This window comes from Merops nubicus, unplaced genomic scaffold (assembly GCF_000691845.1).
Source record: "Merops nubicus isolate BGI_N331 unplaced genomic scaffold, ASM69184v1 scaffold13572, whole genome shotgun sequence".
Taxonomy (NCBI): domain Eukaryota; kingdom Metazoa; phylum Chordata; class Aves; order Coraciiformes; family Meropidae; genus Merops; species Merops nubicus.
The window spans coordinates 17,482-31,389 of record NW_008591634.1 but is presented as its reverse complement, the minus strand read 5'-3'; the positions used below and the strand labels follow the sequence as shown (position 1 = coordinate 31,389).

The 13,908-nt window shown below is 35.5% G+C and overlaps 1 protein-coding gene across 1 annotated transcript in view; it reads left to right on the top strand.

Annotated features, from left to right (window-relative positions):
- Positions 1-702: 702 nt before the first annotated feature.
- The window catches only part of SUPT20H (suppressor of Ty 20 homolog (S. cerevisiae)), a gene marked incomplete at both ends in the record, with an annotated part of 28,494 nt that continues 15,288 nt past the window's right edge, over positions 703-13,908 (top strand). Inside the window, 12 exons of the mRNA XM_008950331.1 lie at positions 703-738; positions 1,937-1,995; positions 2,082-2,148; positions 6,904-7,033; positions 7,693-7,796; positions 8,286-8,402; positions 8,531-8,584; positions 9,720-9,859; positions 11,131-11,287; positions 11,374-11,430; positions 12,478-12,549; positions 13,529-13,686. Coding sequence (XP_008948579.1) covers positions 703-738; positions 1,937-1,995; positions 2,082-2,148; positions 6,904-7,033; positions 7,693-7,796; positions 8,286-8,402; positions 8,531-8,584; positions 9,720-9,859; positions 11,131-11,287; positions 11,374-11,430; positions 12,478-12,549; positions 13,529-13,686 — 1,151 coding nt within the window. The remainder of the gene's footprint in view (positions 739-1,936; positions 1,996-2,081; positions 2,149-6,903; positions 7,034-7,692; positions 7,797-8,285; positions 8,403-8,530; positions 8,585-9,719; positions 9,860-11,130; positions 11,288-11,373; positions 11,431-12,477; positions 12,550-13,528; positions 13,687-13,908) is intronic.

The following is a 13,908-nucleotide window of genomic DNA, read 5'->3' as shown; positions in this document are numbered from 1 at the left end:
ATGGTCTTGCCATAGATTTTTACCTGATGTCAAGCAGTGAAGGGACTGAATGTCTGAAATCATGCAGTTATCCAATAATCTTACATAGAAACCATGAGTATTTGACATTTTCATATAAATACTTAGACATCCGAAAATTTAAGTGTTCTGTAGTGGCAGGATTAATGAGTAATAGCAAATCATTAAGTTAATGAGTAATAACATGTTTTTTTTCCCAAATACAAGTAAGAAATTTTGTACTGGAGACCCTGTGGTTGAATGGTAAAAGGCCTGAGGTTTTTTTTCTGTATATTTCTTTGTTGTTACTGCACTATGTTTTTCTCCTCTGAATTCTAGTCTAATGTGTGAAATAACTGGTACTGCCATGTATTGGCATAATTGTTTTGGTTAATATTTGTTTCTACTTTTATTAGGCATAATTTCTGTTCCTGCTTTCAACAGTAGTTGCCTTTCATTCTTCTAAGACTTCATAGTTTAGCTAAAACCTTGCGAGTGTAGACATTTCATAGTGGGGTTAATGACTGCTGATGAAGTTACATGAGGCTTTAGCTGCTGAGTTTAGTAGATGTCAAAGAATGTTTGAGCCCATCTTTTAACTAGAAATTAATATCAGTAGTAATAGAGGCTTCATTGTGTTTTTTATGTATGAGGATGTTTGAACAGTTGATATAATGTCTAAAATAACCCTTGCAATTCTTGCAGCAACAAGCCTTAGAACTGGCATTGGATCGTGCAGAGGTAAGGAGGAGCTAAGTTACTTGTTTGCACATAATGTGTTGGTCTTACAGTTGATATAAAAACATAATTACTTTTTTTTTTTTCTTAAAAGTATTGGGGAAGCATCTTATGTAAATGTGTATAGATGTATGGGTGATTATTTATATACATGTAACACTGATTTTGCAAAATTCTCACCAAAATTACTGTGTCACGTGTTTGTCTTTCACCTGTTGCCCTGAGAGCATGAGGCACAACGATGATAGACTGTGCAGAACTTCAGTTTTCCCCTTTTCAACCAGCAGATATGAGTGCTGTGAAATAAGCAGAGCTGTGGGGAGGCACCTGGCAGAAATATTTGGCAAAATCCAGTTTGTGTTTTTAAGGGTAGTCCAGTTAGAGCCAAGGGGCAAGTGCCTTCACGTCCCTATTCTTTCATGCTGACATTGGAGATAATGGTTACCTTGAAATTCTGTTTTAACCTCTTATGAGAAATATCTGTTTCTGTGAGAGAACCTCTCATCACTGAAATTCTGAACTAATCTGTTAATCAGAATACTTCAGACATAAACAGAAATTTGGGAAAACCTGTTAGAACGTTCCTGTGTGACCTGCCCTAGACTAGATGGTCCTGCTCTGGCAGGGGGGTTGGACTCCATGATCTCTGGAGGGCCCTTCCAACCCCTGACATTCTGTGATTCTGTAATATCTTTCTCCTTTTCTAATTCAGATATTTAATGTACCTGAATTGTATTTATAATACACAGCCCTATAGAGAGAACTAAGCTAAAAGCAAGAGACAACTGGAAAATTAAACTTCCTGAAGTTGGTTTTGTTGAGGAGTACTTGATTTGTAAATGTTGTTGAGCCAATATGCATGAATTTGATTTTTCTTAGCATGTTAACTTGAGCATATTACCATGTCAACCTCAGTCGTGCTAATTAAGTACAGTAGTGTTCCTACTACAGTAGTTATTTACAGTGTGCAACTCATGCTGTAGCTGTGAAAAGCTGTGTCACAGCTAAACTGAGCTGTGTCCTTGCTGATGACTAACATACAGCAGCTCATGTTTAGCACAGTTTTGAAACAGTCATGTAACATAACCATTACTGTCTGTATACACAGAACATTGCCTGGTAATGATCTAAAGTTGCATGGTAGCTAGAATTAAATTTCTTTGTAACATCTGTTACTTTTTGGCTTGCTTTTCTCTTCTAGTACATCATTGAAAGTGCCCGTCAGAGACCTCCCAAAAGAAAATATTTATCCAGTGGAAGGTAGTAAGAGTTACAGTATTTAGTTTTAAAATAGTATTTCTTTGATTTAATTTTGGTTACATATTAAGCTTTTCTTTTAATTTCAGAAAATCTGTATTTCAAAAACTCTATGATTTATATATAGAAGAATGTGAAAAAGAGCCTGAGATAAAGGTAAGTGGAAATTGCTGAGAAGCTTTTTGTTGCTGTCTAAACAGGCAAGTTTGGGAAATACTTTTTCTTGTTTCACTTAATTCCTTTGTTAAAAAAAGAATACACTCTGGTTACTTTAGTAGTTACCTAAGGCTAGAACTACAGGAGAAACGATTGTGACTTTTGTGGACTAATCTGTGTAATTGAATAGCATCACCTTGGTTCAGTTTGACACAAAAACAAGGTGATGGGAAGGCCAATGACTACCTGGTAGCCCTAAATATGTGTTTCAAGGTAATGAAATAGAAGGCTGACAGAGGATGGTGAAGACTGTGTTCTTGAGATGCTGTTCTAGATATGAAAAGAGATTTCAAAAGATGGTCTATAATGGAGAGGTGTATCTAATAAGGTTATTAGATAACAGTACTACTAAAATTACTGAGTGATATAATATGAATAGTAAGGCCTAGACTGGCTTGAGTGACCTGTTCATTCTAACTTAATCCTGTGCCACTGAAATCAGCTGTGGTCAAGTTTGGGGTCACTGTCAATGCCACGTGCATGGTTGTCATGAGTATCACTGTTTGGGAATCAATTGCTTAGCATGACTGCCATGGGGAAAAATGTGGAGAATGTTTTTAGAATCTGTGATTTGCTGTAAATTCAGATTTATTTCTTGGATAACTGATGAAGTGCTAAGACGTTTTATGACTTTTTTTTCATAATGTTAGCAAAGAAGCTCAAACTGTCTTGGCAACATTAAATCTAAGGCATAAAAAGCACAAGCTACTTTGCTGAACTGTGATTATCAAATGGAATGAGAAGGACAAGCTGTGGGATCTGCTGTGTTGCTATTTTCCAAGGAAATAAAAAACAATGAGAAGACAAATGATACTGAGATATTAGTTACTGGGCACTTGTAATTCTTTTTGGTGGTTTTGATGTAGTTGGTTTTATTTAGCATATGATGCTGATTCAAATCACACATCCGAGTAAGGTGCAAACTACAGGCTTGAAAAGGTTAATACATCAATAGTGTTGGTAACAAAATGTTTGAGCAGCAGGGAGATTAGGCTTGCTAGAATGGAATATGGGAAAGAAGTAGGATTTTAATGCAATAGTTGTTACTAAACTAGAAGGCACTCAGCAAACTTAGCCAACTATAGTAAAGTCAAAGTAGTGAAGAGAGTTGTAACAGCACAGTAGATGAAGTGGATTATTGCTGATCTACATTTAAGTTCTTCTGTAGTTTAGAATTGGAAGCTTATTATGATAGAAAAATCTGAACTTACAGCCCTTATTCACTGGACTAAGGTGTGGAAAGGTAAAAGATATCTTGGTCTTGTGTTATGAATTGTAATTATTGAAAAGGAGAAGTTTGAAGACTGAGGTGCAAAGGTTAAAAGAGAATGCTATTGTGAAACCTCTTCCATGAGTAGGACTCTGTATTAGTTTCTTAATTTACACATTAAAACTGAAGGAGGAAATAATATTCTGGCTAGAATTTGATCAATGACTTGAATGTAGCTTAAAGGTTTTGGTGTACAGAGCTGTCAAAGTTTCTATACCAGTGTTGCACCGTTTTGGTGGTAGAAGTTGTAGTTATGTTTTCCACTCAGAAGCAATTCTTAAATTGACCCTTATTATTTTTCAGCCTTAAATTTGTCCCTCTATCTTAGCTCTTTTAATACTGCCTATCTCCCATCTTCCTATAAACTACCCTGCAGTTTACTTGGTCACTCAGTCCTTGTTCTTGGTGTTTATAAGGAACATCAGATTTCCCACAATAATTTGTGAAATACTGATGAATTATTCATCCTCTATTAGTCCAGTCTGCCTAGCTTCATTACTTCTCAGTGTTTCTTCTATTTGCACATATGCACACTAGAGAGTGAATTAAATACGTGGAGGTGATTATCTAGAGCAGTTTGTTTTATGTGGACTCTAGTGTGCAGTGTTGAAAGAAATAAAATCAAAACAGTGAGTTTGGAAGCAGTGTTGAAGATAGACCAGGTCTGTTTGTGGGCTGGAAGGATCTGTGCTAGGCAGGTAAATCTGAGGAACTCTGTTACAAAACGAAAATTAAAGATCACTGATCAGTCACCTAATCTCAATTGGACCATCAAAACATCTCAAAGTAATGAAAGTTTCAAAATGTGGGTAACAGAAGTCACTTGAGTTTCATGTTGGACTAGTGCAAAAATAGCAAAGCACACAGAAGCACTTTGAAAGCAAAGCAGCAGGTAAGAGGTACACTGGTATCTGTAGGGAATGAGTGATTATGATACATGAATAAACCAAAAGGTGCCAGTTAACAGTGGAGTGGAGTGTTTTGTTTGTTTTGGTGGGTTTTTTGGTCCTTGATTAATCTCCAATGGTGATGAATTATATGTAGGGTTTTGGAAATTGTACAAGAACCATCGTCCTGTATGCCTCTTTCTGTTCTTGAAGAAAATAGAACTACCTTGTAAGTTGAAACAAGACTGTAAGAATGCACTTTAAAGCAAAGCTGACCTCATCGGGGTGAAAAAAGCAGACTTTGGTCAGACCACAGTATTCCTGAAGTTTGATCTGCAAAAAACCTTACCTTAGGTGTTATTTGTGAAACTGAAACATTTTCTTACCTCTGCTACAGAGGCTGCACAGACCTTGTCTTTGAGCTGCATGAATGATGGCCTAAGGATTGACACAGCCACTTACATACAACCTTGGGGAAGCTGAGAGTTGCAGTCTGCTCTCAGGAGCTGATTTTGGTGCCACTAGGTCACAAACATCTTTAGGCTTCAATTTATTCCTTGTATTTTTCCTTATAACAAAAAAATTATGCTTTCTCAAGCTGTTTTATTGAGTTATTTTTCAGTCAGTATATAAAAAAAATCTGCTTTTCTTTTTCTGCCTTCTGGCAGAAGAATGCTTAGTGTTTGAATTTTCAAATAGTTCATAGTTCTGTTGAAGCTGAGACAAAACTATACCTTCCAAGGTGCATCTTATATGTATTTGTAAAGTAATGCTGGGATTAATTGAAACATGTCCAAAGTCAAGGGAAGAACCTGGGGTGGTTGTTTTGTTAGATTTCCATTTCACAGAGATATAGTAAATAACTCCAGCTTTTTTTTTTATGGAGGTGATCTGTTTAAGTTTTTTGACCAACTTTCAGTCATAAATGTAAATGGGAAAATCAATTTAAGATGCTACAGTGAGGAACTTCTTTTTTAAAATAAACTCTTACAGAGGTCTCATGTTCCTTTCTGTCCTAATGCTGTTACATAATTACCTATGAAAGTGTTAACCTATCCAGCAGTGGGGGAAAAAATACAAAAAATCTTCCATTAAAAGATGACAATAATTCAATTCTTAAGAGAAGAGATGTCAGAGTAGTTGAGTGTTGACTTTGCTCTCAAATGGCCTTTACCTCAGGTGCTTCCATCCGTGTCTAAGGGAAAGCCCAATAGCTATATCCCTTACTCAGCAATGTGCCTGAAAGTTGGAGCAGTGCCTGTGCAGTCTCCTGTTTTGGGGTAGATGTTGGGGTGGGGTTATTAAGAGTTTTGACTGAAGAAGGTCTTTCCTAACAGGCTGCATCTCCAGAGGCAGCAGCCTCTGCTGAGCAGTCTCTACCTCTATTGTTGCCATGATGTGTTTTCTCTGCTCCTCCAGTTCTTTCCCCATTAATTCTCAAGGATTTATGTGCTACTTTGTCCTTTTTTTTTGGTGTTAGTTCCCACAGTTTATCAACTGCAGAAGTCAGTAGGAGAGATGTAGTCACCATCACTGACATTGCATAGGGAAGAGTTAACTTTGGGCAGTGCTTCTAGAAGTACATAGCAGGAGATGGAAAATATTTTCCTTCTTTTTCTCTGCATACTGGTTAAAATGATCTGTTGGGTTATATTGCTGTGGAATTTGGGGCTTTGTTTTTAGCCCTTTTCTCTTAGTTCATTCCCCTTTAAGTAACGATTCTGCTTTCTGTCTTCTCAATACTCTGGAAAGATAAACTTGTTCAAAGAGAAAGCCAATATTGCTTAGTTGGGTGTATGGGAAATGAGTAGTTGGGCAGGCTTGGTAGGGTGTTCAGGCTAACTTCCAGTCAATGGCTCTACCCAGACCTGGTATTCAGCTATAAAATCTTGCCTCCAACCAGAAGTTGTAAAATTATCTGAGGTTTAGAATTCATTGTTTTAAATTCTAAGGAGACTTCTACAATGTTTACATTTGTGGGATGCATAGGGAGGGTCTTTGAAACACAATAGGTCATTTTTTAAAATCTGTTCTATGTGGAAAAGATTGTTCTTAAAATTAAATAAGGGAAGAGTCTCTACAGCTGCTGGATCAGATTTCAGCAGATACAGACAAGGCAATGCAATCAAGAAAGCTTCCAAATGCTGTAATTCAATATTTTCATCATGGAAATAAATATTTGTTGTTGTTATGGATGTATAATATATGAATGTGGGTATAAATTATGCTTGTAGAAATGACAGAGATAGTAGTGCACTTCAGATTTACAGCATTGTAGCACAGGGTCATTCTTGTTAACTGTGTTGTGTGTGGACTTACAGTTCAAGGTTTTTCATTTAAATGAGTGTTTCTTAAAAAAAAATGGGTATAAGTATAATAATGTATATATTCTGTTGAATGTAGTCCAATTAAATTTAAGTGAGCTTGTTTAGACATACTTCATCATTAACCTAAATAGTACTTGTATTCCAGCAATTGTTTTAGTGTCTACTAACTACTTGATAGTATTATGTTCATGAGCAATGTTTACTTTTAAAGCAGAAGCTGAGGCGAAATGTGAACTTACTTGAGAAGCTGGTTATGCAGGAGACATTGTCCTGTCTGGTGGTGAACCTCTATCCAGGAAATGAGGGTTATTCACTTATGCTCAGGGGAAAAAATGGTTCAGGTAATATTTTTGCTCTCTAATTTTTGAAAATGCTCAGAATGCTCTATAAATAGTTAGAATGTGTTGTTGCTTGCATTGAACTGTTTCACTTCGAACACCGTCCCTTGTGGGGAAAACAAACAAACAAAATATCATCAACAGGAAAACCAACTGTAGTTAACACTAAAAATTTACATAAAGCTGTGATGTGCTCAGAAATGGTCTCTAATGGTGCAGAGTAAATCAGCAGGTGTAAGTCTGTTTGATAACCCTGCATCATCCTTCTCTTTAGTTTCCCCAGTTGCTTATCTGAATTTCTCTTGCTTCACGTTCCTCCTGTCAAATTGTTCCTTTTACTGTTTCCTAAATCCAGGACTGTGTAAAGGTATCTGTGTTCCAGCTTGGCTGCATCTTCATGCCACTGGTACTGTGACATGCAGTAAAAGCACACAGTGTATCACCTGGGAGCAAATATTTTGTCCCATTGAGCTATTAAAAAACAGCAAGACCAAGTTCTGGGAACAAAAATGGTTGTAAAAATACTATGCAAAAAAAATTGCCTGTTTGGATGGGTTTCCACTGGTCCTGCCTCTTGCTGTGGAAGCTTAGTGTAGATTTCACATTGTTAAAGTTTGAACTTTAAAGGCAAAAGAAAAGCAATGTGTTTTGTTTAAATTCAGATTCTGAGACCATTCGGCTGCCGTATGAGGAAGGAGAGCTGCTTGAATATTTGGATGCAGAGGAGCTGCCACCTATTTTGGTTGATCTTTTAGAAAAATCTCAGGTTTGAATGTTTTGTTTTCAAAAAGGACGTATGTTTTGTTCACAGATAAGCCTTGATATTTTTGAATTCTTTACATAGGTGATTCCAACCACAAGAAGTAAAACTTCTGCATTTGGAGTTTTAATATTTAATGCCCAAAATAAATATTTCATTTATATATATGTAAGGGGAGAAAAATACTATTGGTGAGAAAGGGATAGAAGAGAGATTGCTATGGTTGAAGCTGCCAGACAACTTCAACTTTGTGCTCTAGTACAATGTCCTTTGTTCTTTCTCATTATGAAATACTTGGCATGGAAATTTCTTAAATGCTGGCATATGAAAACACTCAATTTGGAGCTTGTATTTTAGGAATGTCTAGGTATGTCATGAACATTACTGGTTTGACAAAAGTAGGGACTAGTTTTAGAACTTTATATCATGTATAACAAACTTCTTTTTGGAGGCAGGGGCCTCTATTTACAAGTTGGGTTTTTTTGTTTCAACTAGGTTAATATTTTTCACTGTGGATGTGTCATAGCAGAAATACGTGACTACAGGCAGTCTGGCAACATGAAATCTCCAACGTACCAAAGCAAGCACATTCTTCTGCGTCCTACAATGCAGGTAAGGAGCATTTTAAGTCATTCCTCAGTGTTGTGGTAGTTCCTAGGCTGGATATGAACTACTACTGAACCTATTTTAAGAAATCTTATTTACCTGGAAGCTAATTACGGTTATGTCGTCTTCCTTAGACTTTAATTTGTGATGTGAATTCTATAACAAGTGACAACCACAAATGGACCCAGGTAGGTTAACAGTTATTTTAAAACTTTATAGTTATGTGGTAAATGCACAATAAAACAAAATGTACTTTATATACTTATTTATTTATTTGTTTAATAAAACCTGATAATACTGATTCTATATTTTACTAATTCAAACTGTGAGTGATATGCATAATGGTGCATGGTACACACTCCAGAGAGCTGCCAAATTCACTTGTTAATAACATCTTCCCATAAGTTCCCATAGAAAACAATAGGATTTAATTCTATAACAAGTGACAACCACAAATGGACCCAGGTAGGTTAACAGTTATTTTAAAACTTTATAGAGATGTGGTAAATACACAATAAAATAAAATTTACTTAAAATATTTATTTGTTTAATAAAATCTGATAATACTGATTCTATATGGTGCATGGTACACACACCAGAGAGCTGCCAGATTTACTTGTTAATAACATCTTCCTGTAAGTTGCCATAGAAAACAGTAGGATTTACTAAGAGTTTTGTAGAATCAAACCCTAATTTTTGGTAATGCAGACTGACAGTATTGAGTATATCTAAGATATATAATATCTAAGTAGTTTACTTCATTCATCTTCAACAAACAGCCCCAGAACAGCAGTTGGAGTCTAATGACAGAACTGCTCCTCTGGCATTATTTTGCTGTTGATGGTGTTAATGTAAAGAGAATCCTAAGGAACTACAGTTGTATAGTTATGGTTAGTTAAATGCTGAATAGTATGGTGTACTCAGTGTGTGTGTTTGAATTTCAGAGCTGCAGTCATGCTCAAATGCATTTCAGATTATGACCTAGAGTCCCAGTCAGATCATCTTTATGGCCCTCACTGCCAGTCCATTGTTATATAACTTACTGGCAGAAAATGGGTTTCATTGCCACTAGTACTGTGCTTAAAACAAACAAGAAACCAAACCAAAACAAAAGAACATCCCCCTAAATCTCACCCAAAGCTCTGTAACTTATAATAATGATTAGTGATACTTGACTGTTGAATATTTTCTTTTGTTGACTATCCAAATACTTTTTTTTCAGTGTGTTTTAATGTAATGTGCACATGTGTGAAGGTGTATATAGATCAATTAGTGTACAAATCTTCATATCTTTACACTTATTAATAACTGTGTATCTTACAGGAGGACAAACTCCTACTTGAAAGCCAACTTATTTTGGCTACAGCAGAGCCTTTGTGTCTTGATCCTTCAATAGCAGTGACCTGTACTACAAACAGACTCCTGTACAACAAGCAGAAGATGAATACTCGCCCCATGAAACGGTACTTGGCAGTGAAGCATGTTGAGACTTTCTTTGAAACTTTATGAAGTGTTTCAAATAAAAATATAAGTAGTGCTTTATATGAAAATTCTGCTTCTCCTATGCAATATCTATTTAAATATTTGGAGTATGAGGAACAGTCAAGAAGTTGTAACTTATTTTTAAGTGCTTAATATTGGACTGTATTTATAGTACATACTATAATATGCTTATTTTTGTATATCAAAAGAGTGTTTACATATGCCATTTTCTTAACATAATATGTTATATTGCAGGTTTGTTTTGTCCTTTTGTTTGCATAATTCAGGTGTAAGCAGTGTCAGATGTCAGCTTAGTAATGTAAAACATGTAAATGGATATGTTGCCTATTGGGCTGTGATTTGCTAAAAGCTGTATATGAGTTTAAACCTGAATGAGGAAATCAAGGGAATTATTTATATGATTGACATTCAGGCTAAAAAGACACGTGGGCATTTTAGCCTCTGAGAAAACTTTGAAGTTATGTGGGATGCACTGTATACAAAATGTTGACATTGTTCATTTGTTCATGGTAGTTCACTTTTATTCACAAAAGCTTGATGTGGTTCACATTTGTTCCAGTAAAAGAGTTGCATTCACTCTAGATTGAAAATATACTAATTATTGAAATATTTAAAACTAGGTTTGTGTTGAATGTGCATGAATAGATGTATATATGCTAATGTAGAGCCAGTAGTAATGTCTAAAAAAGCACAAATAGTGAAATTGTTAAAACTGTCTTTAAAATTAGAGCTTGGTGGTCAATGAACATTCCACTAGAAAAAAAGACAAAGGGATTATATATATGCCCAGAAAAGCATTAAAGGACCAATGGGAAATGTAGCAGTGAGACAAAGAGGGGAGAGTAGTTACAGCATTTGTAATGTTGTACTTACAAAAGCAGCAAACAGATCTTTTTACAGAACTCAAGTCTGTGATAACATAGAAACATTGTCAGAAGGAGTAACTGAGAAGTTGCCAAGCTTGCAATGTGCTTTAATTAAGACACTTCAGAAATAATCCTGTTCTTAGTGCTGAAACACATGAAGAGTACTAGTATTTTTAAAAAACAATGAAAGCAAGAGTTTATATTGTACAGTGTAATCCAGAATAGCAATTTTAAGTTAGTATTTCAAAACCTGTCTCTTAGTCACGATTTAAGTAACGTTTCCTTGCACGTTTTTGAGTGTGTATGCAGGCAGTGGGGAATTTTGTTTTGATGGCTTTACAAGCTTACCTGTCATTTTACCATAGGTGCTTCAAAAGGTACTCAAGGTCATCTCTGAACAGACAGCAGGAAGTAGCTCACTACCCAACTCCACCTCAACTCAGACTACTCGACTACTTACAGAAAAGAAAGGAGAGGAAAGGAACCCAGCAGTATGACCTCAAAATTTCTAAAGCTGGAAATGTAAGTGTTCTGAGATATAGATGAGTATATTTCTAACTATTTATTTAAAATGTTTAATACATTAATACTGCTTTTTCACTTTCCAGTGTGTAGATATGTGGAAACAGAACCCTTGCTACTTGACTGCACCTTCTGAAGTGGATGTAAGTCCAGTTGTTACCATTAGCAGTTACTAGCACTTGTATTGAATGCTGTATTGTATGAAGTGATTGAAGAGTACCCAGTATTAAAGAATGACCTTTAAAAAATGGGAGTGACTTGAGCATTTAAGATTATTTTTCTGTACTGTGAGGTATAAACACAAGCTAAACTACTTTGGAATAGATTGCAACTGGAATGTGGTAGTTTGGATGAGTTAACAGTGCAAACAGACCATTAGTATTGTTCATCTGTGGGTTCAATGAGCAAATGTCTGTTTGAACTTCTCTGATATATAAAAAAATAGGAAAAGAAATGAGGTAAGGAGATTATTTTAAAATTAGTCACTTCTCGGCTTGATAGAAATTCCTCTTTTTTGATGTGGTGTGATACCATGGGACTTAATATTTTTATTAGTTTAGGGTTTTTGTACAGAGAATTACAGCTTGGAATTCTGCTCACTCTGTATGCATTCTTCTCTCAGGGGCATTCACATTCTCAGTTTCTGGCACTGCCAAGACACATACTGTTAAGCATACAGAAGGGACTCAGTAGACTAGACAAGATTATAGCTTTCCATTTAAAGGACTGGCAAGAGTGCACATTACACATTCAATGATTCTGTAAGTTTGTACAAACCTTCTCTGTCTTTGCACTCCAACAGCATTGTTCCTGACCTAATCCTAGTCCTTAGGAGTCACTGGTATTGTGAAATTCCTTAGCCACTCCACACCACAGACAGTGATTTCAGTCTGTAGTTTTGAGCCATGTTTCATACTTCTGTGAAGTTTAACATAGCAAATATGCTGTAATGGAGTAGATGTGAAGTTCTGAAGGTTTTCCAATGTAGTTTTCCTAAATGCATAACAAAAAGGGGGGTGGGAAGGCTGTACAAAGTAACAAACTATCCTTGCCTGTTTCTTGCACTCACTTTTTAAGACTGTCATGTTAGCCACCATTTAAAACAAGCAGCTGTGCTACATTCACTTACACTGTGGTCCAATATGACTGTTGTTCTTTCTTCTTCTCTGATATCTCCATTTTTTTTAAAGGTGGAAAAATATGCCAAAGTGGAAAAGTCTATCAAGCCTGATGACTCACAACCAACTGTCTGGCCAGCACATGTGAGTAGTTCAGACCTTTGGCCAAACTTCTCTGTCTCTTGTTGAAATGCTTCTTATTTAAAAAAAAAAAATAAAAAAAATCAAAGTACTGTGGGAATACTCTTCCCTCCCCAATTTAATTAATCTACCATGTGCTATATAGACACAGAAGGAGTACCACAGATACGTGCAATTTCATACAGAGCAGGATGCATGTGATTAGTCTTGTAGTTTCCCCAGGTTTTCCAGAATTACAAGGCAATGCAACTTTAATCTCCCAAGTGATACATGCTGTTGCCATATAGTAAAAGAAAGCATAGTCATTTACAGGGAGCAGTACTCTGCTCAGCAAAGAGTTTTCTTTACTCAGGTATTCAAAGACTGATGTAAAAGAGCTTCTGTTAAAATCAAAAGGTTAAATTTGGAAACAGATTAAGAAATACCTCTTACATAAAGCTGGTTTTGCATTGTTTAAGTTGAACCTTACGACACTGGGCACAAATTACATGGTTTGATTAAAAAGTAGTAATTCTATATAATTAGGTAAAAATAATATATTTAATTCTTTGTCATTTTGGAGACAAGATACTATCATTATTACCAGTATCATGATGTCTTTGAAGTTTCATATTAGAAAAAAGTCCTGCTTTCCCATAGATCTCAATTTTCACCTCCAGCATTGTACTCAGAACTTTTTTGCAGTCATAATTTACATAGAACTGGTTTTGTGTACCCAGACTGCCTTCCCATATCACAAACCCTGAACAATCATGTGATATATTTTTGTATTTTTAACAGATGATGAACTCTTATTACTCTCAACTCTTTAGATAACTTCTCAAATCACTTTCTTTTCAATAACACTCTGTAAGAAGGATTGCATTACTTCCTTTATTATAGAATGTTCCTTGCTATATTGTGTAGAACTGACATATTTTACTAGCCATTTCTATCATCACATGTTAAAGTCTTACTTGGTTGTTTTCCTCTGTCTTTTTAGGAAATGAAAGATGATTATGTGTTTGAATGTGAAGTTGGTAATCAGCTTCAAAAAACAAAACTGACCATTTTTCAGTCTCTTGGAAATCCTTTGTACTATGGTAAAATTCAGACACTCAAAGGTGATGAGGAAAATGACAACCTATTAACTCCATCACAGTAAGTTACATGTTCTTTTAAACTCTGTTGTTATCTGATAGATGAAGACAAACATTAGTTACAATTTTCAGTCATAAAAATACTCCAGAGCCAGAAATCTGATTTAAGAGTTTTGTTTGAAAAATTCAGCCAATGAACCTAAATTTTTTTAACAAAAAAAAACTAAAACAAAACAAAATGTGTTCAAGCAACCATCACATTGCTGAAATATTAACATTAAAT